Source organism: Thunnus thynnus, chromosome 2 (assembly GCF_963924715.1).
Source record: "Thunnus thynnus chromosome 2, fThuThy2.1, whole genome shotgun sequence".
Lineage (NCBI taxonomy): Eukaryota > Metazoa > Chordata > Actinopteri > Scombriformes > Scombridae > Thunnus > Thunnus thynnus.
The window spans coordinates 21,439,238-21,463,280 of record NC_089518.1 but is presented as its reverse complement, the minus strand read 5'-3'; the positions used below and the strand labels follow the sequence as shown (position 1 = coordinate 21,463,280).

The window sequence follows — 24,043 nt, the reverse complement described above, 5'->3', positions numbered from 1 at the left end:
GGTCAACCGAACAAACTGGATGATTAGACATCTTATAAGAACCAAACACATTTTGTCCAAGTACAACAAGATGTACTTGTACAATCCGTTCTGTACACTGCTGTGACTGCATGAAAAATGGATCAGAGCTCATTCATAAACTTCAGAGGAAAATATTTATTACAAGAACAACTTGACAGCATTTTCAACTTAAAAAAAAAAAACAGTGAAATGTTGCAGTATTGCTATTTCATACATACAAATGCCACAATGTCAAGCAATCTGTACATTTAACTGAAGTTTTAGTGAAAATAACATTAGCAAACAAGAAATTGTCTGATCATGAACATTCAGATTTTGGTGATTGGGGGTAGAGAGAAGGAGAGAGAGTTTTCTAAAATTGTCATGATTGTTGTGTGACTGATAACCCAATGTAATCGCATGTTGTATGAAGTCAAAGTTCACATAGCTGGTAGACTTTTTTTTTTTTTTTTAAAAACACCAATTGATCAAAATGAAAATGTCTTAAATTGAGCCAAAAACTGATTCACACTTAAAATTATACATTTAGAATATGTAAAAACACATTTATATGTAATATCTGCTCATATAAGTGAAACTGATTATCAGCTACACATTGGGTCAATGTAGCTATAACATTACTGATGCTGATGGAGTTTTGTAAAACAGCCCAAATATGTTGCGTTTGTAGACTCACTCCAGTTATAAATGGGACACATTTCTAATGGATTATGTGTCTTCACAGTATGTAAAGACAAAAAAAGTGTGTATGCTGTTGAGAAAAATGAATAATCTTACAATGCATGATGTTTGTACATGTTGGACCCCACCTCATTAGGATTTTCCCTCAACACTTACAGTTCACTTGTCAGTACTTAGGACACAGATGCCACTTGAGCCCACTGAGACTTAATTTTATAAATAAATAAATAGGACCAACATCACACCTTTCTTTACTCCAGTTCTATATATACGTTCATACAGTATGTACACAAAGATACACACAGTCTTTTTTTTAGCCCATTCACGGTGTCAGTGCCCTGCAATAAGATTGTATCTTGCAAATTTTGCTTTTTCACCAACATTGTCTCCATAATCTGTGGGAATATCACATCAAAATGTGACATCAAAAAACAAATAGAGGCCTTTAGGCAAATTGTAAATTTTTCAAATTGATAACAAAATGTTTTTTTGAGGTATGAGGCTTCTGCAGGGCACTGACACTACAATTCACACTTTTCCACTTTCAAATATCCACACTTGTTAAATACCAAAAACAGAAGTACTGTAGCTGGAGTCTGGCCTCTCATACTGATATTGACAACTGTACAAGAGTTTCACAAGACAACCTTAATATCCAGTTACAGCATCTATTATTCATGCACTGTTGCACACATGCACACTCTAGTCAACGTCATTCTCTATCCATCAAACTTCACCTTATTATACCATTGTAATTAACTTTACATCAATTAGTACCAGAAAATGTAATTCCAAAAGTATGGAAGAGTGGGTACTGTGTCCAGAAAACAGTATTTCTGCTCACTGTGAAGACATTTTTTTCCCCCTTAGCCACTAGATGTCACCATAGTTTGTGCCGTGTCTTTGAAATCCATTTGCTAAGTAGGTTATCTTGTTTCTTGAGTTTCAAAACAACTAATAGGATTCATAGGCAATAAATTATATATCTTTATCATGAATTGTACATTTACATCAAGTATTATCTATAATTAAAATTGGCAACGTTCCTCACTTTTTCCCACATTCACATTCAATCTTTCCAATTTCTATTTCCATAAACCGTTAATGATGGCAATGTAGTATTACTGAATAAATCTTAGTGATGTTGAGCAAAAACATTCAAAAACTAACCTGCGAATCAATTTTAAGGCAAAGGGAATTGTGAAGGCATTTTCAACACCAATATTGCATAGCTAAGGCCGCACAGAACTTAATACCGCAAATATGTACATTATATTGTATTTTCAATGTCTTTTTACATACAACACACCCACATCTCTCAGTGGGCACATAAACATGTATTTACACATTCATTCTCTTGAGCATTTGACTTCTGCACATGTATATTTAGCATTGTATTCCAGAGTTCAGTTTGGTCAGAGGGAGAGCTCTCAACATTTTTGTTTCAGTGACAATGACACAAAGCAATATAACCTTCACTGATCCATAATATTTCAACACTTAAAAGTAGAAATAAGGTTAACATGTTTTACTGCATTAAACATAATCTTGAAAACCTGTAACACATTTTTAAACAAATATCATCTATCTCCACTACATGAATTGGTTGTGAAAAGGTGACATCATACACATATAACAGCAGAGAACTGTACAGAGATTGGTAGTGCATGTAGTGTTCATAAAGTCAGAACAAGAACGGGGATATTTTTGTCTATGTTACCTATTAGTGTACTGTAAATATGTGTATAATGAGTCATATGTGAAGACCACTAATGTGGAGAGACTGAAAATATCACAGTCATTACACCAGTATTTTGACTATCAAGGCTGTGGCAAACCACAAGAGGGAGCCAATCCATCTGACTAAAGGTTTAGTGTTTACACTGTTTAGAGTTGCAGCTTTAAATCCCTGGCACTTAACCATGCCCCTCAGTGGGGCACATGGCAGCACATATGCGCTCTCTCTCTCTCTATCGCTCTGCAGTTGCATCAACCACAAGAATTTCACAAGTGTCTTGCAAAAAACACCTTATGATTGGCAAAATCATCCCCATGCACACATTAAAATTACAGTAAAAGTAATATCAAAGACCATTCCTTTGGTAATAAATAATTTGGCTTGAGTGCAAAATAAAAGCAATGTGAACCCCCTGCAGTTATTCAGGGGAGAGACTAAGTGAAAAAAAGGAGTGTTTGACATGCAATGAGAACAGTCTATAGCCCAGTCTTACGTCTTTTTTTTTTTACACAGTAGTTCTTGACAACAACCCCCTGTGTCATACCCATCAGTTCTGTGCTACATCCAAGCTTCAGTGTCCAGGCTCCCAGATTGTCCAGGGTAGGAGCAATCTTTGTTGCCCATGGCTGGAGAACGTGGTTGAGGATGGATCATGTCTGCAAAGGCCTGGTGCAGGCTTTTGCATGTGGCTGGGCGACCAGTAGAATGGGAGCTCTGAGGGGACATCGGTGGGGTGTGGCAGGGTGAAAGTGTGTCGTTAGCCTGCAGATCTCTGTAGCTGACCGGGGTGGGGATGCGTGAGGGGCTATTTTCTGGCCTGTTGTCAGTGCGAGGCCTGATTCTGGGTCTCAGTTTGTGCTTAGAGATAGGGTTTACCCTGTCTGACTTCCTTTGCCCTTTCTTAGTCTGCAGCACTTCTTCGTCTGCGTCCCCGTTGGCCAGGAGTGAAGATGGTGGGGGGGATTCAGAGCGGGATTCACTCAAACTGAAGCACATTGAAGAGTTTTCACTAGAGGAATCCTGGAAGGAGCAGTCTTCAGAGGGGGGAAGGGGGATAGGTGATGGGCAAGCCTCTGGGGGCGGGAGGTCATCACTGCCATCACCATTTTCAAAGTCATATGGTAAGTTTGGCTGGTGATTCTCCAGAGGAACATCTCCTTCAGGTCCTGTGCCCCAGCCAAGATGACCCTGTTGGTCGGTCAGCAACCCAGTAGGAGGGCAACCTCCATGGTCTCCATTCATATTCCTACAGTGGAAAGCCGGTTGAGAGGGGACCTGATTCATCAGTCTGTTTGACTCAGAGTCTCCAAGACCAGGCAGGGAAGAAAGATGTTCCCTCTCCTCGATGGAGCTAGAGATGGCTGGGAGCTTCTTGAGACCCCCTCCACGATCCCCCCAGTGTTCAGGTTCTCCTTGACCAAAGTTGTGTGGTCCTCCAAAGTTGTGTCCATAAAGTAAATTCAAGGGGTCCTCCAGTGGGAAGTGACGGAGATTAGTTCTCTTGGATTCCCTGAGCTCAGGCAGAGTTCCTATCTTCGCCCCTATATTCAGGGAAGAGGAGGAGGAGTTAGAGGAGGAATAAGCAGAGTCAGTGACATTAGGATCAGTGGGTGCTGGCACTGGATGTGTTCCAGCTCCCTGCAGGGTCACTCCTCCTGGGGCTCTACCAGACACTCCTTTAGCCTGCTGTGTATTAGCTAGGAATTCAGCCTCAAAGCTGCGATACAGGTCCTGCTCCTTCTGGGGGTCTAGTGTTGGCAGCATCTGGAAGCCAAAGCCCACTCCTTCCTCCTCAATCTCCTGGCGCTCCACGCCAGACCAGTTCCTATGATGGCCCCGCCCCCCAGTAGAGCGAGGGCCATTTGATGTTCTAGGAGAGCGGGCAGCGTGATGGTGAGAGTTGCGAGGAGATGAGTGTGGAGAACGTCGACCTCCGGAGGTGACTGGGGGCAGCAGCCTGCCTTTCCCTACAGATGGTGAGCGAGGGGCAGGGGGTCTAGGAGTAGTTATGGTCTTCTTACTGGGGGTGCTGTTGTTGCTTTGGACTCCTTTAACAGGTGAATTGGAGCATGAAGAGGACTGCCTCTTGGTGAACCCACCACCTACTCTGGGGGAGGATGGGGGCAGTTGTTTGGCCCGAAGATCCTCTCGTCTGTCTGAGGGTGGAGGCTGAGGGTCTCTGTAGCAAGAAGCGGGCCCCGGGCTGGCATCGCTGGACCGAGTACGGTTCTGTAACTTACTCTGGCTGTGGGAACGTGGAGCATGAAGCCTTCTTGGGCCTTCATTTCCAAGGGAGCGGCCCCTCTCTGTGCGGGCCGTCCGTGTTCCATCAGGGGATCCTTGTGGTGGGTTAGGTTTGAGTATTGGAGCAAGCGTGGGACGTTCCCGAGACTGGCTGCGTGCACGGGGCAGCGTGGGACGCAGGGATGGGGTCTGACTTCCAGCTCCAGGCCTCTCTATTATATGCTTGCCCTCCTTGCGGTTGACAAGTAGGATGACCTCTTCACCGGAGTGACGTGAAGCACCACCAAGAGAGTACCGTCCCCCTCCTCCCCCTCCTCCCCCTCCTCCCTTAGAGGAGGCTGTAGAGGAGTCACTGTCTCCAGACAGACGTCTTGTCACTGGCAACATTGTCTCCTTATTCCTACAACATAGGGAGGACAGAAAGAGTCATTTATATTTACAATAATATCATACGCTTAAAAAATGTCTCTCACAATTTATATTCATTACTCATATTTGCACACAGGTGGGACATAGGAACCATATTGCCTCCGACTCAGCTCTCAAGGGAGAAACAGATTTGTGGTAAATTTTATCTTTCATCAAAACATGAGGTGACCTGTACTGTGCAATGTTGAGGATTTGTAAAAGTCTTCCAACTTGCCATTGTTGCACACTGACAGTTTAACTGAACTAAGGCTTGGTGTTTCTTGGAACAGTGGGCAGTGACAGCCAGGGGGATTACAGGCAAGTTGAGAACAAGTGGGGGCAGGATTAGCAGTCCTGTAGATTTTCTAACCCAACACACAGCACTGCAGTTTCTCAGCTAGACACCACTCCACTGTCACGCACCAGTGGGACCATCAGATTTAACCGTATAATCAGCTACTAGAGTTCACTTACAGGAAGAGCAGATCTAGATAGATTTGATGAGTTAAGGTCAACAGAGTGCATACAAGTAAATTACATATTAAAAGATCCAATAAAGGCTGTTATTTTTGACTACATATGTACATTATAGGGGTGCTCACATATATACTTTTATATTTAGATTAAAGAAATAACATTTAGTCTATTTTTCAACTGATCATACTTAGGTACATTGACCAGTTTTACCACATGGTTCACAGATATTTCTGTTGCAACTACACCTTTTACAGCATCATTGTATTTAGTTGTTATCTAGTATCCATGTTTTAAAAGACCTTTCAGCCAATTTAGGAAGGACATCAGGTCCCACTCTTTTGTTTTGAATTTTGGTGGTGAGGCTACACTTTTGTTTTCATTTAGATCATGGACTGTGACTTTAATTAGTGTTTGATTGCACCAAATTTCTAAAGTAATCCATAACTATTTATATATTGATATGGTAGTTGGCGTGCATGGAGCCCACCTGTTGACCTACTTCCCCAGTTAGCTGTGAACAGTTGTCTAGGGATAGTTGTCAGATTAGACTTCATCTTGTCTGGGGCACTTGAAAAGCGATGCCCCACCCACACAGGGTTAATTCGAATGAGCTGTTGCCTTGACGTCTGGTCTGAGCCATCGCTCGATACAGAAATGAGCCACACATTGGCTAGAAGCCAAAGTAAACCACCATTCAGCTCCTAATTGTGTTTAACAATGGCGCCTTCACACTCTGACATATAGGGAAGGTATGCGACAAACTAAACCCTTTTCCTGCTTCATGAAGAGCATAAAAATAATTCCCTTTACATGAGATATATGCTGCTTCCCTGGTTCTGATGCCACTACCCTATCACTGTTATGCCACTTCAAAAGAACATCAGAGAAAACTGATGTGCGATTTAATTTGTCACTGGCTTCATACTGATGCAGACCATCTGTTTGCCATTAGCAAAAGAAGAAACTCTTGAGCAACAGATCTCACACAATCACAAACATGTTTAGGCAGTCGACTCAATGGACTAATTAACTGAATGAAAGCAGAAAAGAGACAAGTGGGGAGAAAGGAGAGTTTAGTAAACATATTTAATATCTACCTTGTAGCCACTAGGAGGTGCTGTGTGAGATGGATTTAGGGCAATGTCACCTGAGATTAGATAAATCTGCTCTGGTCTAATCTGTAGCTTCCGGGCATGTGTATTTGTTGTGTATATGTCAAACTCTTTTTGTGTGTGGCTTTCTGTTTGTCTGCCCCTGGTCACAAAAGAGCAAGTAGCAGAATCCAAGCGGGCCCGCCCTGCCAGGCTACTTGTGAGAGATTAATCTCTTATCATGGTAACACACTTATCCACACACTTATCACACACACTCACCTGAGAGGATTAAAGTGGCGGGGTTCTGAGCGGTCTCGTGGTGGCCGAGGGAGCAGAGTGCGTGCTGCATTAGAGTCAACCTCGGTGGGGACAGAAGGGTTCTGAGAGCGGCCCGGCCGCGTGGAGGAGGAAGGGGCACATGGAGCAGAGGGGGGCTCCAGGGAGCGCCTGTCAGGGGGTTTGTAAGGTGCGATGCCTTCATTTCGCCAGTGTGGACCTGGGCTAGTGGAGCGGGATGAGTGTGCACTGGAGGACTTGCTCTGGCCTCCCTGACCTTGGCCGCTGGCTTTAGCCTGGTGGTAGCGGTGGGCTGGGGTGACAAATGGTAACATGTGGTTAAGTCGGACTTCTAACAAGCATTGACTGACAGGCTGTATAAACACCTGGGATTAAAATCATCAAGAGAGGTCCAGAAATACATCATAACTAACCACATCAATGCCATGAAGTGTTTAGATAGCAGCAGTAGTTATGATAAGTTGAAGTTTCCCTTGGCCAGGGAGATGGACCCTTACTGGTATTTGTGAAACTAGCCAATCAGAGAAATTGTGATGATCCCACCATTTAGGGAGAACATTTATAGTGCACAAAAGGTCTGTTTCCATTATCACTTAATACTGTATGATCTTCAACATGACCTCTTGTGGTTAGAAATGCAACACCAATTATGATTTCAGCTAGTGTCAGCTGTCCAGACCAGTCAGCCCCTGACATCAACACTTCAGCAGCAGTTTGATGATAAGAAAGGATGGTCTCACTCAACATATTTATAGACTTGTACCACTGTGATGCTAATCAAAGTGATTGTAAACACTGAATGGTCAGGACAGGTGTCCAGTTTATAAGCACAAACTAGTCTTTGTTTTGAGATGGTTGCTATACAGATGTGTTGTACAATCAGGTAACGGCAGAGGTAGCACAGAGTCACAATGACAGCACATTTTCCATTACAAACTTGCATCATTTTCCAGACCTACATTTCTTGGCTAAATGTAATATTGGCCAGGGGTCAGAATGACATAGACTGTTGCTGGGTGATATAACAATGCCAAATCAGTCAACTGCACAAATCTGAATATGTGAAATGAAAGAATTTAGAATTGAATATATTACAGTCATATGTCTGCTAGGTCTGACCAACAAACAGTATTTCCCCTCACTGCTGACCTTGACAGTGTCAGTGCTCCTAGTCTGAACATAGTATATTAGATGTGAATCATTTGTTTATTATCATAAATTCATTATGAATTACACAACACAAAAACACGTTGTGTTTCATAAGTGACAGACGGGGAATAGGAAGTGACCTCACCAAAAGCAGCACAGCGACACGGGTCATGCTTGTCCAAATAGTGCTCTAATGTGTCCCAGCCCCCTCCAACACGCACCATCACATGAGTACGAAGGACCTGATGGGAGAAAAGAGAAAACAAGGCTTCAGTGGCTGAACAGAAAGTAACATACACTTTAATGCACAAATAAAATGGCTAAACCTTTTGATATACTGCAATACCACACACACTGCACAAGTCAATAGATATGCAAATTCCACAAATGGGACAGCTTGGTGAAGGCTGGCCGACCCTCAGTGTTACGTAACATCTAGATGCACCCCTGCCTGTGCCTCTCCTTCCCCCGCACCTCCTCTTTCTCCCGCATCACCCCCAGCTGCTGCCATTATGAGGGCTGTTCATTGCCATGCCAACTCACAATTAAACAGAGAACGGTAGCATAATAAAGAGCCAAAGTGCTGTGAAAGACACTCTTTTTTGGCCTCTCTCATGCCTCTCAGCTAGCTTCCCCATGTTTTCAGAGGGTAGCAGGGTGAATTAGCATTGTAACAACTCACCCCTGCTGTCCTCTCTGAGATTTCCGTTATCGGGGAGAGGAGCAGGGAGGAGAGGGGGCCTGGATAGACATAACAGAGGGGGGTTGGTGGATATGTCACTTCCTACTCTCCTCTGCTCTTTGAGGCACACACATCCACAAGATCAGACCAAAGAGCCACACTCCCTCAAGGCAGAGGCTGCCTTCACTGAGGCAGCACACTTTGCGTGATGTGACAGCCCAGTGGATGCATCCCCCCTGCCTTGCGTTGTGTAACAGGGTCTGTCAGCCACATGTTTTAAAGGTTGTACCCGTGTGTCTGAGGGCAGGCAAGGCAAAGCCTTGGTACATCTGTGTGGGTTGGCACAGTTTATTTCCACCAAGTCACATGTGGCATGGCGTCTCATCACTGGGCCCCTGACCGTGGTCAGAGAGAGGCCACAGACATGGCATGCACACCAAAGTCTGACCTCACCTTCCCTCTAATACTATCCCTGCCAATCCACTACAAGTCTTTTCATCTGCCTTGCTCTGCTTCCCTACTGCATCAAATCCGTCAAAACAGCTGATCTGCTTATCTCTATCAGACCTGAGAGTATAAACTGCTTACTCTCCACTGCTCTGGCCTTATGTCAGTAACAGGTTTACTGTGTGTGTGATGCTAACAGGCTGACATGTGCCAAGCAGGGCTCGAAAAGCAGGGCTGCACAAGCTTCATACCATATTCATTTAAAGCCAGAAAGTCAAAGAAGAAGAGATGTGTACCAACAACACATCAGTTTACATCATAGAAATGCTCTCACTTTTATCTGTCACTTCTGACTGTGTGTGATCACATATTTTTAGTTTCTGCATAGTGTTTACTGTGCACAGGTGTTGTTGTGACATGTACATATATGGCTTTATATCCCTATTTAATAAACGTGTTGTTTGTTTCTACCTTTGGACCCTAGGTAGAGTAATGGGCATCCAAATAAATGAACAAATGACTAATTGCACTAATTGCCCATCCCTAATTCCTAGCTTATTCAGTTCACTTCTGTCATAGTCTTGTATTGATCTGACAAGTATGTCAATGATAATCACTGTTTTGGGTGATTATATGACATTGAAACACAAAACAAGTGATCACAGACACTGTGGAGCAATGTGGAACTGTATACTATGCTAAGAGAAAAGCACATGGGCATTACATCATTCAGCAAGCACAACTTATTTATTTTTGGATCTAAACTTGCAGAACATACAAACAAACAGAAACCGAATGATTCATAAATTTCCGTATCCGACAAGCTCATCTCATAATGGCCTATTTTATACATGATAACGCTGCAGCTCTACTGAAAAGTCTGACGAGGCTGAAAAGATGTTTGGGGACCATATTCCACTTTAGATCTGTGGTTCAGCTGCCTGATTTCCCAGCCACTGAAGGGGTTATCAAAGTCTTCACCAGTGTAGAGAGCCCCAATCCCAGTTTCTATGGTAACCGAGAACAGAAAGAGTTCTTGTGATCATAGTGTGGGTGTGCTGAACCAATTTTCTTCTTGAATTTTTGTTGGTCAATAAAAAAATTTTTTGCTCATGGTTCATTTCAGCTGTTGTGCCCCACGACTGAAGACGTCTCCTCCCTGTAAGGAGCGATCTCCCTGGAGACAAAGACACCTTATTTACTCCCCCCTCTGTTCGTATGTACGCCCCTTTGCTTTCTCCACTTCATCCCCTCGTTCAGCCCAAGATCCTTGTCAGAGCTTTGGCAGCTGAATAGGGGTTTGTTGGCTTTCATGGCGGCTGCCCGCTTCCTCCCCTCAGAAGAATAAGGGAAGTGTGTTGGCCGCACTTGTAGCTGCTCTGGCATATGCATAATCACTGTCATCCTCAGTGAGGAATCAGGAGAGGGCGGGGACAGTATGAAGAGAGCTAATCTGACAAGTCAAAGGCTCCCAGACACACACACACGAAGTCCATCCCCAAACAGGCACATTTTAATATGTCTACCACATTTAAAGTGGCTGCTGTAACAGGCAAACATGAGCTTATAAAGATCAAACACTTCTCATTCCATCTTAAGACTGGACAAAAATAATAAAGGGGGAAGAGAGGTCAGAAAAGGAGGAGGGTTATGTTTTTGTTTTTGCTGAGGGAAAAGAAAGTGAGCAGAGAACGGTATTTTTTCTTTCTCAAACCAAATTTATGTTTCAGCATTCCCCTGTGGGATTCATTTAAAAAAATAAATAAATAAAATAGTCGTAAATGACGTCTTTAGAGCGCACAGTCAGTTATAAAGCTTTGTCATATGGAGAGGGCAACAGTGTTGTCTCTGTTTCAGGGCTTTATTTTTCCTATCACAGTCAACCACCTAATACGACCAACATGTCAGCTTCGAAAAAACACAGATGACACATAGATTTTTATGGTGATCTAATACATATAAAATAGTGACTGAATGTTATCTTAACAATAGTCATTGCCTCTTCACTTGCATCATGACAGAACGTTAAATGTGTCATATAAAGTTGGCCCTTATTGTAATTCGAGTCCAGCCTAAAAAATTTCACTTCCAGCCACTAATGCGTGCATGCTGTGAAAAATATTATCCCATTTATATATTTGATAAGTTTTGAATTAGATTACACCATGATAAATTATTTTTGCTTTGCCTCGTTTAGTTTGTAATAGTGCATTGAGTTATACCAACTTGGTATTTTACTTTGAAATATTAGGTGGAGAGTGATGCATTTCTTTTCCAAGTCAAGGGGAGGCTCCAAACAAAATATTAATAACACTGGGGAGGGTCTTGCTTTTTACAATGTGAATTATACGATTGAACCCACTTCTCCAGCCCATTAACTTTCATACAGTCCCTTTCAATTTGTTCTGCTTAATTCAGTAAATACCTCCGAAGACTTAGCTTGAGTCAGTGTACAGCTCACTGTGTAGAAAAAGCCTAGATAACATTTTAACATATAGTATCTATCACATCTCTCTGTCTGGACAAAGCGGTGCCACTGAAAGTGAAGAAATAATGACATTACTGACAGTCAGGCAGACCTATCCTGTAAAAGCAGGAAACTTGGAATGCTATCCACAGAGTCCATTAATCTGGCTGGGGTACATTTTAGGTAAGTGAGACCAAATCGATCCTCTCCAGCCTTCCTACCCAGTCCTTTGAGGCCTGATGTGGGTACAGCTCTTAGACTGAAACTGAGACAAACAGTCCAGCAGAAACAGGCTACAGCCAAGATAAGGGCCAACTCAGGAAATGACCTAAAGCTCTATTTGTGTCTGACTGGAAAAATACAGTCCTGGGAGTGGGCCACATGAAGGCAGTTTGTAAACACTCAAAAGGACAGAAATCACAATGCTTTTACATGTACTGATGTAGCCAATCAGCTGAGTGGTTTATCTGTTGATACCTAACCCTGTTCTTCTTGAGGCAACATATGATGCCATATGCCAGCACTGTATGGCTCCATGCAATTACTGCAATCCTCACAGTCTTCTGTGCTATGTGCCAAAGTATGCTGTGTATATGCAGATGAATGTGTTTAATAAAAGTGTCTTAAAGGATAATTCCTTATTTTCGTATTTTTGGTCATTGTTTCTATTATGAGTAATCAGTAATCAGGAGGCACAAGCACACCCATAAATTTTTTGCAGGTACAAACACTGAGTAGCAAAAGATGAAATTGCCAAGTCATTCCCAATTCCTCTTTTATTCTACTTGAACATGACAATGTTTAAACCACAAATGTTCCTCCTAAATTGTCCCTGTAGAATAAAAGAAGCATTAGGAACATAGAGGTGTGTAGGTAAAGTTAAACCAGGAAGGCAACCTGTAAACTGTGATGAATGTTTACACAATACAGTTTGTTTTCATGTCAAAATATGTCTCACCTGGAGGTTCATGTAAAACCTGTATAATCATCTTACTGCTTGTATTTCTCGTCTGACTTCATTTTTAGCAACGTCACCATGTTCTCACATCTCATCAATTAACTCGGTGTCTACAATGTTGTTATTTCCGAAAGGAGGAACAGCCAAAACTACTAAGATAAGACCCAAGTTGTAATAAAACTGGAATTATCCTTTGCGTGTGCAGGAAGCTTTATTCTTTCATTTGGTATATTTGTAACCAGATTTATACCACGAGTAATGTGAATTAGCCTAATCAGAGGCAGCTTTAGTTTGCCAAGTTGCTTTTATGATATTACAGGCATCAATTCTGACACATTTATGACTTCAATTGAGTTAATGAGAGTGATTCATTTTCAATATCTGTTGTGCTCGAGAGTCTAAGCAGCCGTGCAGGTGATCAAAACATCTTGGATTGAAGATTTTCACTGACAATATAATGAACTATTATTTTACCATCTACTGAACTGTACCCTCGTCTGTAAAAAATAAAAAGAAGACATATATCATGGTTCACAGAGACAGGCAATTCTGTTTGATGTCAAGGTTGTTTGTGGTGAGGGCTTACCCTTATGAAGATCAATGCACTGGAGTCCCCCACTTTGTACTTCCCCTCTGACACCTTGATCATGGGAAACTGAGCTGGACAGGAACACCGGCCCAGAATCTCACGCACCTGAGGAGAACAAAACATGACACACACATCAGAAAGGAAATTCACAGTGATTCCTTCCTGTTCTTCAGGTCAGTGACCCTCACATGAGATCATGCTTAGTCACATATCTGTTTGTGACCAAAGCCCTGCTGATTCTGAGCGCTATGTGTTAGCAACACAATGACTCTATTTTATGGTGTGAGAAATGAGCAGTCTTGGCCTCCTGCGCGCATGAGTGTTGGAATGAGTGTGCGTCATCTTCCTGCCAATTTTTCTCTCCGAGTACCTACTGAGTGATAATGTGCCCCACGCCTCTCTTTTACCACTTTACAAGCCCTGCCACATCTCATCTCTCAAGAACATTTTGGTCATTCAGTGCACTGCAAAGTCCCACAAAAGCACAAAAACACATATGTGGACTCTCCTACTTATTTCTCTAGACCTTAACATGACATTGTTTCTGGCCGTGACATCATGAACCGAGGGGAACAAAGAGCTCCGAAACCAGCACTGGTGGTGATGATGTCAGCGAGGCCTGTGCTGCCAGCTGGGTTTTGAATCGAGAGATTCAAAGGCGGTGCCCTTGCTGTGGTTGAGGTTGCTTATTAGGCAGACACAACTGCAGGGTGGAGCGAGATCCGCCTGTGCTACACAGGCCTAGGCTCTCGCAGGATTGGACAACTTTTGATGTTTTTCTTGGCGTCTCTCTCAGACAAAGGCGTGTGCGCACTTGTCGACCAGGAGACCAGGAGCGAGGGAAAGTAAGGCAACACAGTGGATGGAGGAAAGCAGAGGAAGGGGGGGAAGAATAACTGCTCCATAACTGTGCAGAGGAAAACATGAATATGTACTTAACTGCAAGAGCAGCTATTACAAGGGCAGGGATGTTTTTTATTGACAGTTAAAGCCCCTGAAAACTTAGCTTGTACTCTCAATAATTCATCTAATGTTAAATATTCATGAGTAAATAAGCAGCAATCAAAGTAAAGAAGACAGTCCTATTTGTTAAGAATTTAGACTCAATCAAGTGATCAAATGGTGTGTTGGAGGCAAATTTCAAGCCGTAAGCTCCCACCCTTTTCTGTTTACACTGCCTTTCATGCTGGATACAGTGCTCAAGGGATATGCTCGCCTATGGTTTATGTTAGCAGTATGGCCTACAACACATATATTATGGTGTATTCAGAAGATTAAGGAGCCACCTTGTTATTTTCTTGAAATAGCACCCTTCTTTCTACCCCATGCTTATTAAAGAGGGTGGAATCAGAGCTAAGCCTTGGCATCTCACCTGCCTCTCTGTTCTCGACCTCACCTGCCACCATTTAGCCATCTTTCCTTTTTCTTTCTCTCATCTCCTTTGTTTTCTATCAGCTTTTATTTTTAGCCCATGCTCTAGCTGACCAGACCTATATTCGTCTGTTTTGCTTACATTTCTACATTTGCTCGCTCCTTCTCTCTCTCTCTCTCTCTCTTTTTCTCTGTGCAAGTCTCCGCTGTGTCACTCCGTCTTTCATTCTGTCAGTAGGTGGACGAGCCCTGTTTGGAAAAACCCTAGTCAGTGAGTTAATGGAAAGATTACTATGGCAACAGACACACACATAGCCTTTCCCTTCCCTTTTTAACTGTACAGTTTGCCTTCTTTTTCGTCCTTGCTATAGTAAAGCCTTTCAGTCCTCTCTTTCTTTTCCCAAAATCACCTCCCCCAGAGCTGTTAAGCTGAGGTCATAAGTTTTCCTGCAGAGGGAAAGTGAAGAATTCGCACGCTGTGTCCTATATGCAACACTGAGCAGGAAGCAGAGTTGAACCATGAAGTGTTTTAATAATAACCTGATCAATAGCAGCCGTGACACTTGAGGTATTTACTCTGGTGGAACCTCTAATGTGAAATGTGTGCATTTCCCATGTCTTTGCTGTGTCAACAATGGATACACTCAGACGTACAGAAATCAAAACACACCCACTATCGCACACACCAGAGTGAGATAAAGGGGCAGTAGAAAGACAACGTCAAGCAGGAAACATGCGGAAGTGGAGCTGGGACACTGCGAAAAACTGAGGGATGAATTATGGATGCATGCTGGTCACATGAGAGACGCTTTCAGCAAGAGCTGCAGATGTTGGGAGAAGGAAAGAAAAGGAAAGGAAAACGAGCTGCAACTGAACAATCCACAGAACGCCCCTATACTGGAAATCTGCTGCATCTATCTTAGGATAGGAATGCAATGAGATATGTCTTTGCAAAACATTTTCATTTTCATTAAGAGACTCAGATGTTCCCATTGATTTAAGTTTCTAGGCTTGTCTCAGTTTAACTTAAAGAACATATACATCTTTGTTTACTGTCCCACAGCTCATATCTGCTCAGTGTGAGTCAACAATCTCCTTCCTTTCTAATTCCTTCCTGACCTGCAAACATCTGAAGGGCCATTCATGGCAGAGATTGACCAAGACTGAGGGCTGAGCAAACCCCCAGGGTTTGAACAGAGGAAATGGGAGGGGGGAAAGATAAAGATGTTTAGATTCTATTCTCCATTTTCTTTACTGATTTGTAATATGGACTAACATGCTGAAGTTAAACTGCATCTTAATGTAATGTTATCATGACAAAGGAATGTACAAGGTTGCCAATATTGTTCTACTGTAGTGAGAATATTCACTGGGTTGTGAGTTCAGTTTAAAGAATGAATCTGTCTTAAGTTATTTGGTGGTTCTTATGTGAATACACAAAATGTAGTTTTGGTTTTAGTTCTTTGTTTTTATGAACTGGGATCCAAATTTCATAAATGAACTCTGGGAGGCTGCACATCCATTTGAAAATATGTCTGATTTCCTCATGAGTCAACAAACCTGGTACAACCACGCAGTTTATCCTAGTGCTTTTGTCAAACATAGGTGTGCTGGCTTGCTGTAACCGGCTCATTTTATGATTGTTATGAGCAGGATATTATTGCAGAGCTTCAACAATAAAAAACTGAAGATTACAACAACTCACTCCACAGGAATTTACACAAGGCGTTGCCAGGATTTGACTTCTGTGCCCTAGAGTCAATTGTAGAGTGGAGTTAACGACATAATGCATAGTGCTATCAAAGGTAAAGAAAATTGGGAAGATTAAAATATCATAAGGCACAGCATACGCAGTACTTTATAGGTGAATTACATAAAAATGACAGAACAAGACTCTTCTCTTAGCTTATCTTGATACCTTGAGGGTCTCCTGTCATGACTGGAAGCTTCCCAAGATATAACAACCACGCCATCAGATAAGCACAGAGAGACATGGAAACTAGGCCACAGGGGGCGCCTGTTTGGCAGGAGGGAGATTTTTTGGAACTTGAGGGGTTATTGCTTCACCACCCACAAGTAAACATTCCTAAAGCCTGTGAACACACACTGAAAACAGCTACAAAAGAGTCTATCCTCCTATTAAACCACTGAACTGACAGCCTGCATAAACAACTCCTCTGTGAATAACTATGGTTCATCTCATAAACACGGAACAACCTCTTTGCACAAATTATCACCTTAAACAACCTAGGGGGTGCAAGGGAGGTGACGAATGACTGAATGAATTATAATCATTGTCTCTAATTGGGTTGAGCCTGTAGCCTGAGGGGAAGAACTGGAGAGATCATGGACGTACAAGTATTTAGACACTGTTAGCATGCTGGTCCCACAGGCCAGACCAGCAGAGACTTGACGGAAAAAGAGTGGGGTAAACACCTTGGGGTCAGATGTGTCAGTCAATGACAGAAACCTTTCATGGAGATAATATGGTAGATTGAATAAAATTATACTTAAGCACTGAATACATACAAGGAATAGATTAAATGTGCTTATTTGCCTTCTGGAGGAGACTTAAATCAGAAGATTGACAACACACTCATGCACTCATGTCTTTGCATTAAAAATAAGGATACAGCCAGCAGCTGGTTAGCTTAGCTTAGCACAAAGACTGGAAACAGAGGGAAACAGCTAGCTTGACCTTGTTTACAAAATATTCCTTGGCCGAGAGCAGTAACTTTTTGGAGCTGTGTACCTGGCAACGTAAAACAGTGAATTATCATTTTTACAAACAAGATATAACATGTTAGTTAGTGAGTGTTAAAGGTGCTAGTAGACTGAATTTGCAACCTTTGGACAGAGCAAGACGAGCTGTTTCCCCTTGTGCAAGTCTTAATGCTAAGCTGAGCCAAACAGCTGCCTGCTCTGGCTTAATATTTCCTGTACAGACTTGGCAGTGGTATCATTATACTCATTAAGCGTATTTAACTATAACTATTCTGTTAACTGTTGTAGTAAAAGTAAAAATAATAATATTCCCTTCCTATCTTTTCTAACCTGTGTTGCATGTATGAACAGGAATAAAAAATGTAATCATACTAGCACCAGGGCAGACCTCATCCACTGCTTCAAGGAGACCATTTTCTGAAAATCAATGCCTGTCTTCTGGCCACTTGACAAACAGCTCACTGGGGACTGTGAAGATATTTGAATCTAATGGACATCAAATGCTGTATGGTGGACAACGCTATTATTCATCTCCCTCAGTCAAACAGGAATGTAATCACTGTGCGGGAAGTCAGATATCAGGCTGGTGTCTCACTCATTTGCTGATTTCTTTCATTGGGGGTCAACAACACTCCCCTTGTGACAGCCCAGATTAGAGGAATCGATGTCCTTTTGAGGTCTCACTCCTCATTTTGACACTCCCCACCTGTGACCAGCTTGAAGAGGCTGCAGGCAGTTGCAGAAAATAAGCAGATGACTCACACAGACAGAAGCTTGTTCAGATAAACACCCTATTAAATGGCAATCATGCAAACGATCAGCTGATATCATCAAACGCTGCAATAAAGACATAAAGCGGGCAATATGCAAAGTGCAGAGTCAGCTGTTTCCACATGCACCTTCCTGCTTTGTACTGTTGCTGTGAAAAATCTACGGAGGGGAAAAAAACACTTACAAAATACTAAACCCCTAAAATTATGGGTGCAAGTGACACAAGAAGGAGAAACACTGAAGGATGCCACGCTCTCTAAGCAAAGCGTGTGAGTGTGACCCAATGCTAAGCATGACCTACTTTCCCCTTTTCACTCTGGCTCCCTCTCTACTGTAGCTCTCCCTCCCAGAGTAACATCCACTCCAGTCAGGTTTAATAGAGTGTACAGTAAAGTCACTCGCGGCACAAAATCTTTTGTCTACTCCCCCTTTTTTCATTCCCTTAGTGCATGAGTTGGACCATAAGGTTAATGGAGGAGTGTCCGCACAGGCACATTATGTACAATTCCCCTCTCTCTTTATCACCCTGACCCGCTGCTCTGCCGGTGTCTCCATGCAAAGTATTTGATTGAGATCACCTTTGATTACCTCGCTGTCAACAGCGGCAGTCTATTCATTTCCTCTGTTCCATGCTACCAATAAGACAGACTGTTCTGCTCTTTGCTTTATCATCTCCAGCAGAGAGAGGTGGGGGATGGGAATGAGGGCTTCCACATATATGAACTAAGCAAAGGCTTGAATGTTAAAGCCCGAGGTGAGAAGAGACATGAACCAGTTTATATATGAGTGAGCAGGAAGAAGGAAAGATGGAAAATGAATGACACCGACAAAGGTTGCAAACCTCATGTGGTCTTTTGTCTACTGTTGTATGAGCTCAATTACTGTGGTGTATAGATGTAATAGACATGTGAACAATTAGAGTGTCCATTAAGGGGTCCATGAGTGCAATTTCAATTATTATATGTATGTCACTTTACATAGCTCTCTATGTGTTTTTATGACTAGGCCCAGAGCATAATGGCAAGACCTTGAAAATATACAAAAAGGTCATTTGTTTAGGTAGCCGACCGTGTTTCATTGCCTCAGCCTCAATTGAGCATATAGGAAAATACAGATTCAATCGAAGTCGCCGTTGTAATCCCTCTCTAGTGGCGATATGAAATGTTTGAGAAAATCCTTTAATGCAAAGGATAAACATGTACATATACAGTTATACCAGCTGCTGTCTGTATAACGCCTGTGAACATGCATCTCCAGGGGTGGGAAAAGGCAACATTTAGACGTATATGTCACTGAGTCAAACTGTGATGAAGGAAATGAGACGCCGGTTACTTCCTCATCTTAGAGTGGAAAGCTATCCCTCTGTGAGATGAGTAAGAGCAAAGCGACAGATCAGTAGGAGACATAGTGGTGAGTATTTACACAACAGGTTGTTGTAACCAGGAAAGTAAACTAGACGTACAACAGCTTTTATGTGATGAAACACCTATCGTATGTAGCAGGTAGTTAATGTGATACATCACCTACCTGCTTCAAGAGACGGCAGCAGATTATTCAATAGCCACGTGTCTTTAGAGGCACATGTACTTAAAATGATCCCGCTGTCTGTGCGCACAATGTTACTACACTCATTAGAATAATGACATGTAATCCTATTATCACTACACTTGTATTGTCTTGAGCTCAACAACAAGATTAGTTTGATCATCCAACTACCAAACACTGAAGAACAGACAGCTGCCAATCTAATTGAGATACTGTGAGGAGCTGCACATGAAACTAAATGCCAAAATTTTAAGATGTACTACACAAAAAATTAAAGTTGCACTGAATATGTGATTTTAAATGTAACAGAATAAATACATTAATAAGATCCTATATAACAGTCTCATTCAGAGCTGCTCTACAGATATGGACATAAAATACTTGGTGGTCATGCACACTGTATAACAACTATCTCACATTTTCCACCCGAATTTGTTTGGATGTGGGCATTCTGATGGCGCATACATGACATTATTGTGTGTCCAAGTATAAACACTGATCGTGGGTAGAAAATATGATCATTGAATGTTTGCAGCCTTTCTGTTTGCACAAGCATCTGAGGCCGCTGTGCGCGTCTCTGTGGGAGCTAATGGCTTGGTAATTAATTGATGATACTTCATCAATAATGTTTTTGGATATGAATAGGGAGACAGCTCATGAATATGTTGATAAATAATGTACAATTTTTTAAAAAGCAGCTTTAAAATAAAGTTATCACATGTATTAGCTTATGATTTTTATCAGGGGTTAATCAATAAATGAAAAGAAGTAATTAAAAAAAAAGAGTAAAACCATCCAGTGAAATGAATCCATCCAGTATGATGCAGTAAAGTTGCTCTGCCTGCAGGACTGATGGCAGCAGACACACAGTCTGGTGTCACAGCTGTGGACCAATGAAACTAAGCCCTTTAACTATCCTCCTCTCCCTCACTGACAGATAGATACTCATGACCACCAGCAATGAGGTTTCCAGAAATTACGAGACACTAATCTCTTGTAAGGCCACTACATCAGACAGAAATACAAAGAAAAGTATTTCACGGGTATTTTGCGGGATAAACTTGTGACTGATGTCACGAAGGACAGAAGAGCCGGACGCCTTGCAGCAAGAACTGAGTGAACTGGTCGAACAGATAATGATGAAACAATTGAAGAAAAATGTGGATTTCATTGAGTGTTTTCTGGTGTATATATCTTAGTCATCTAATCATAATTAGGGGCATTCAGTGGAAGTGTGTCTCATACAAAGTCCATGAAGAGATGGAGTCATTAAGCAGGATGTGTTTATACAACTCCTCAAACACTGTGAAGTAATAACTGATAAGTTTCTGATGTCTGCTGTTCTGTGCAGCAATAGAATCATTTTTCTTACTCAGAGAGGGAGGATGGAGATTTTATTCACCAAACACATGGTGACTGGGACTTCCTAAATCAGTCAAAGCCAGTCAAAAGTGTCTGACCCTGAATGTCTGACAGACAAGACTCTGTGCATGCTGTTTGTGTGAGTGTGTGGAGTGACGTGTCAGAGAAGGAAAGACAGGCATATGCTCTGTAAGCTTTCCTGTGAGCTTTTTTGTCCCAAAATGCTTGTTTAATCCTAAGTGCTCAGTCATATGATTGAGTGTGTCCAGTCAGACAGTCTGGATACATACAGCGCACATCCTCCAGTGCACGCTCTCCTATTTCTGTCCGCAGAGGTCACACCAGAACCGCTCTGCTCTGTTGCCTGACAGGCGTGAGTGTGACTCCCAACTGTCTCCCCTCCTCCCTCTCAGTTAGCCCTCACATCTTTGTTGTCAAAGACCAACATTGTTCCCCCTCATCATCACGACAATATTAACTTCTCCCGCAACTCGCCACCCAAGCACGTGTTCTGTTGGTGTGTCTGTCTGCTCGTTAGCGCTGCTCTAACGAGATCTCTCTCATGAGCTTGAGTCCAGCAGGCCCTGGCAAAGGTCAACCAGTTCAACGATTGACAGGAGTTGATAGTTAAAATTCTTGGAGAAAAGGGTAAGTGACTTGTACTGCTAAGTGTGTAGCATTTTAGTAGACTTCAGTAAATGAATCGCATCATTTGTAAGCAAATAACCTGGTTTTCCTGCAGTATAAAGTATTGATTACTCTTAATGGACAAGATAAATGAAAGAGGAGCTTTTCACAGCTGATAATGATCCTGAGCTCTGAGAGAAATATCTCAATCTCTTGTAGAGGATGAGCTGACATTTCAACAGCAATGCAGCAGAAATGTCACCGAGGTGACCTTTGACTTTCCATACCACTCCTGTGTGAGGAGAAAGCAATAATTTGGCTGTCAAACACACACTGACCCTACAGGTGAGCAGGAATTTAACAGGGTACTCTAAAGCAAAGTTATGCAGGGACACACACACACACACACACACCTCAGGGGATGTATACCTTCATCATAGCACTGACATGATATTTTCAGAGGTGCTTCACTTTTAGCACGCCTGTGTTTTACTGTGGGAGAGATACTGCAGGTCCTCTATCATTTGCTTCATAATCTGTTTAGCAGCAGACAAAACACTCTGATTGTTTTGACTCTTAACCAAGGGCAGAGGGTGACAAACTGTGGGAAACTGGATTTATATTTAGCCCTGACGCATTGGAATTTCAGTAATATGCAGTATTTACAATGTGTGTGTTGAGCAATTCTGTGAAAATTGAGATATGAGATCATAACACAAAACTATGACAAAGTGCATGACTCATACACTGTAATGTAGTCGTGATGCATCTTGGGTCCTAGTGGTCAGGCTTATACAATATAATTAAACCCCAAAACTGAACTTAAGTGGCCTGTGTTTTTATCTTTCCAACTCACCAACTCATCCAAATTTCGCATGTCACATAAAACTCTCTTCGGCTGCCAGATGAAAGGTTCTGGATCAGGTTCATCCTCCACACTGCGAGTGCTCTCCTTCCGGCTGAAACACCTGCTGGGCGGGCTCTGCTCAGCTGGCTCCCCTGCATCGATCTGCAGGCTCCCCTGGTCCCGTATCTCCTCTTCGATCTCCTCTTCCAGCTGGATCAGCATGGGGGCCAACATGCCAAATTTGGAGCCACGACGCGCCACCTCAAGGAGACACAGAACGAAATTCTTCTCGTTGCATTTCTCCACCAGGTCGTTGGTCTCAAACATGAGGACGTCCTTGATCCAGAGCTCCTGCCTGCACCAGCTGATGAAATTGGACACGTTATCTCGCGCCACGAACGAGCCGGCGACCACATTGCGCGACTGGAAGACAACATCTTTGGATGGCATCTTCATGGACTGTGCAGCCTCCGGGTATTCCAGCTGGAAGTCCTGGGCGGCGCGGTTCACGTTGTTGGCGTGCCGACAGAGGGCACAGCCCGTCTCCAGCCCATCCATAAAGGTGTCCGCAGTGATATCTAGGTCGTACAGGGTGTTCAGCCATTCAGCCAGGTCCTCCTTCATGGCGTACAGGTATTCTTCACTGGATTTAAAAGGCCGGATACTCTTGGAGGCGGCGGACTGGATGTTGCTCTGATCAGCCATATTGTCGGATTATATATCAATAAAGTCTACTTGATAATTCCCGATTGTCTCATTGCACAACTGCGCTCCAAAGCCTCATCCGCAAAATATAGAGAAATAACCGTGTTGAGGCACCCATGCCGATTTGCATGTGTGGTTTCTTATCGGAGCTCCTTGAAGCCAGGCTTTGTGTTGTCAGAGACATATTGGGATGCGGCGTGGCCGTGGCGCATGGATGCGTTTTCCGGATGTCTCTGCGAAACCCGTTTCCTTTAATGAGCGCATCGCCGGGTCCCGGAGAGAGTATGAAAACGGATCAGCCCGGGACGCCGATACACACCCATCCGACGACCGGTTAACCCACCCGGTGGCCGGTGGTGGATCCTCTTACCTACAAAAATCCACGTGTCACCATGTCTGTGTGTCTGAGTCAAAGCGGCTCCTGTGAAAATCGCGACCACTGGGCAGCACCGAGTCCACAGCTCATCTTCACTGCAAATAGGCTCAGCCCATGTTGCGCCGCCTCTTGCACTGAATATGTTGACCTGCTGTAGCTTAGACCGGCAGAGCGACTCGGTGGCACATCCCATTATGAGGGATAAACGCTCGGCAGTGGAGGAAAACTTAACCCCATGTTCACCATACAAAGTGAAAAGAAATATAGATATCATGTTCATAAAATAGGATACTAGAGGGCACACAAACAGTAAGCTTTAACCTTTAAGTGTTGAGGTCTGCAGATGTTTTAAAATTAAGTTTGAATTCAAGATCTATTTAAAGGAATTGATTGCTGATTGATTGCCTTGTGATATTTCAACTGGTCCTATTTATCACCAGTAATAACTGGTAATCAGTGATGG

The 24,043-nt window shown here is 42.8% G+C and overlaps 1 protein-coding gene across 1 annotated transcript; it reads right to left on the bottom strand.

The window, feature by feature from the left end:
• Nucleotides 1-136: 136 nt before the first annotated feature.
• On the bottom strand, nucleotides 137-23,746 carry gas2l1 (growth arrest-specific 2 like 1). Its single transcript, XM_067610157.1, has 5 exons — nucleotides 22,509-23,746; nucleotides 13,250-13,357; nucleotides 8,255-8,351; nucleotides 6,943-7,252; nucleotides 137-5,084 (listed from the first exon to the last, which is right to left on the bottom strand). The coding sequence occupies exons 1-5, from the start codon at nucleotides 23,202-23,204 to the stop codon at nucleotides 2,999-3,001; spliced, it is 3,297 nt and encodes a 1,098-aa protein (XP_067466258.1). The 5' UTR covers nucleotides 23,205-23,746; the 3' UTR covers nucleotides 137-2,998.
• Between the last annotated feature and the right edge of the window lie 297 nt (nucleotides 23,747-24,043).

What these genes read in the sequence shown, in the direction of transcription:
- gas2l1 (XM_067610157.1), bottom strand. Translation starts at nt 23,204, where the DNA reads ATGGCTGATCAGAGCAACATCCAGTCCGCCGCCTCCAAGAGTATCCGG. An exon ending in TGCGAAATTTGGATGAGTTG is followed by an intron (nt 13,358 to 22,508) that starts GTGAGTTGGAAA and finishes TGTTCTCCTCAG; the next exon opens with GTGCGTGAGATTCTGGGCCG. An exon ending in CGCCACTTTAATCCTCTCAG is followed by an intron (nt 5,085 to 6,942) that starts GTGAGTGTGTGT and finishes CCTATGTTGTAG; the next exon opens with GAATAAGGAGACAATGTTGC.